Source organism: Dendroctonus ponderosae, unplaced genomic scaffold, assembly GCF_020466585.1.
Source record: "Dendroctonus ponderosae isolate FM_Combo_2020 unplaced genomic scaffold, Dpon_F_20191213v2 Dpon_F_20191213_1, whole genome shotgun sequence".
Lineage (NCBI taxonomy): Eukaryota > Metazoa > Arthropoda > Insecta > Coleoptera > Curculionidae > Dendroctonus > Dendroctonus ponderosae.
Window position 1 is genome coordinate 62,667,654 of NW_026017110.1, and position 2,218 is coordinate 62,669,871.

General features: G+C 40.8%; 1 protein-coding gene across 6 annotated transcripts in view; it reads left to right on the forward strand.

Moving 5' to 3' along the window:
- Positions 1-2,218, forward strand: part of LOC109541004 (furin-like protease 1) — a 31,621-nt gene that overhangs the window by 19,377 nt on the left and 10,026 nt on the right. For all 6 annotated transcript variants that reach the window (XM_048666666.1, XM_048666682.1, XM_019909629.2 and 3 more), the window contains 2 exons: positions 718-1,056; positions 1,125-1,660. In XM_048666666.1, coding sequence (XP_048522623.1) covers positions 718-1,056; positions 1,125-1,660 — 875 coding nt within the window. The remainder of the gene's footprint in view (positions 1-717; positions 1,057-1,124; positions 1,661-2,218) is intronic.

The window sequence follows — 2,218 nt, forward strand, 5'->3', positions numbered from 1 at the left end:
AAGAACAATCCACAAAAAAACGTAAAATTAAAGAAAGCGCACTAATTTTACTAAATCAAAATAATTGTGTTGCTTCATGTTCATTTAATTTAAGTTATACATGGTTATCTATGCTAAAATCTGAAGTAGACCAGAGAAACATACACCCAAATTAAATTTACACCAAAATTATTAATTAACATTACCTTTATTAATTTAAACAATGAGATTAAGTCAAAGTCACATAACTGACAATTTGCACAGACGAATTATCAGAGCGAATTTTCATATATTGTATTATCCTACTATTGTTACACAATTTATTAACATACTCTTTTAGGTTCATTTAGGTTCTTTTGATAACGATAGCAGAAAATAGCTATCGAAACGTCAAGGTAATTTTTCAAATTAATTTCTCTACTAATAGGAATTTTCTCTTACAGCTTGAGCCTAAGTGTGTCGCAGGATACCCTCTAGGTGATCGTTCTTGATAAATAATTCGTCCTTATTACGAAATAGGAGCAGTATTTATCAATCTGTAACAAAAGACGTGAGGAAATTCTGTCTTTTAAAGACAAAAATTTTTGAGGCAAAATAGCCAAAAAGAAGTTTGTAAAAAAATGAATCCGCCTCAACAATATAGAACTTATCTGCATCATCCGTGTGCTCTTGATTAAAAACAACTCTTCCTCATCATTGTTCTGTCCAATATCAGCAAGGGAGTTCTGTTTATTTAAGGACCCTTTGGCATCATACGACGTCAACAACCAGGATTCTGATCCCAGTCCTAGATACGACATGATCGACTCAAACAGGCATGGTACTAGATGTGCGGGCGAAGTAGCGGCTACGAGTAATAATAGCATTTGCGCCCTTGGCGTTGCCCATGGTGCCCATGTGGGTGGAGTTCGGATGCTGGATGGAGACGTTACCGATGCTGTCGAAGCTAGAAGCTTGAGCTTGAATCCGCAGCACATTGATATATACAGCGCCTCTTGGGGTCCGGATGATGATGGCAAAACAGTTGATGGGCCCGGCGAACTTGCGACAAGAGCATTTATTGAGGGTGTGACCAAGGTAACTTCATAATTTAATCTCGCGATTGGACCATGGAAGTTGCAACAATTTTTTTTGATCTACTGCAGGGCCGAAACGGGAAGGGTTCGATATTCGTTTGGGCGTCAGGGAATGGAGGTCGAGATCAGGACAACTGCAACTGTGATGGATATACGAACTCAATCTACAGCCTGTCGATTTCTAGTGCTACCGAACATGGATATGTGCCATGGTACAGYGAAGCATGTAGTTCTACTTTAGCCTCAACCTACAGTAGCGGTGCAGGAAATGAACGGCAAGTCGTTACGACGGATCTTCGGCATGCGTGCACTAGYAGTCATACTGGCACCAGTGCTAGTGCCCCGTTAGCTGCCGGAATTTGTGCATTAGCTTTGGAAGCCAATCCGAATTTAACTTGGAGAGACATGCAACATATTGTGGTGCGCACCGCCCGGCCACAGCATTTAACGGCTACTGATTGGCAAGTGAATGGGGCTGGCAGAAATGTGTCCCATAGTTTTGGCTATGGTTTGATGGACGCCTATTCCATGGTCGTAATGGCGAGGAATTGGATTACGGTTCCAGAACAGCACAAGTGCGAAGTTCTCACCTCTGATGCTAACAAGTAAGCGCACGTCTGGATGAACATTTGTCGACATTTTAGGCCTGGGTAACACTGTGTTGAGTTGCGCTATTGCGTTGTTGCCGCCCTCTGAGTTGACGAGTTATTACTAACTCATCGGTTAATGAGTTATAAGCCATTTATTAAAACTTTACGCGACTCGAGACTGGACACTTTGGACTACTTTGTTCAAACAACTAACAAAAGAAAGTCGACGTTGCCAGAATTTTCCTTTTTAACGTTTGATGGATTGTTTGTGTCGGTTGTGTTGCTGCGTTGTCGAAAATGTTATCCTGAACTGTTAAGTCGCCATAACGTGTGGCCGTTAAAAATAGCATTTATGATAGAACGCAGGACTGATTATCAGATTCAAAATTTACACAAACTCCTAATTGGTAAATATTTCGTTCGTATAACACGATATTAAATAGCGCTTCCAAAAGTAAAGCGAAGACGTCTCTTCCTTCCAGTACAATCAGTAGCACAACAAGCGACTTTTCTCCGTATTTCTATGCAGTTCCCGATAGTAAAGTGAATCTGGACCACGAGCAAATGGTGAAA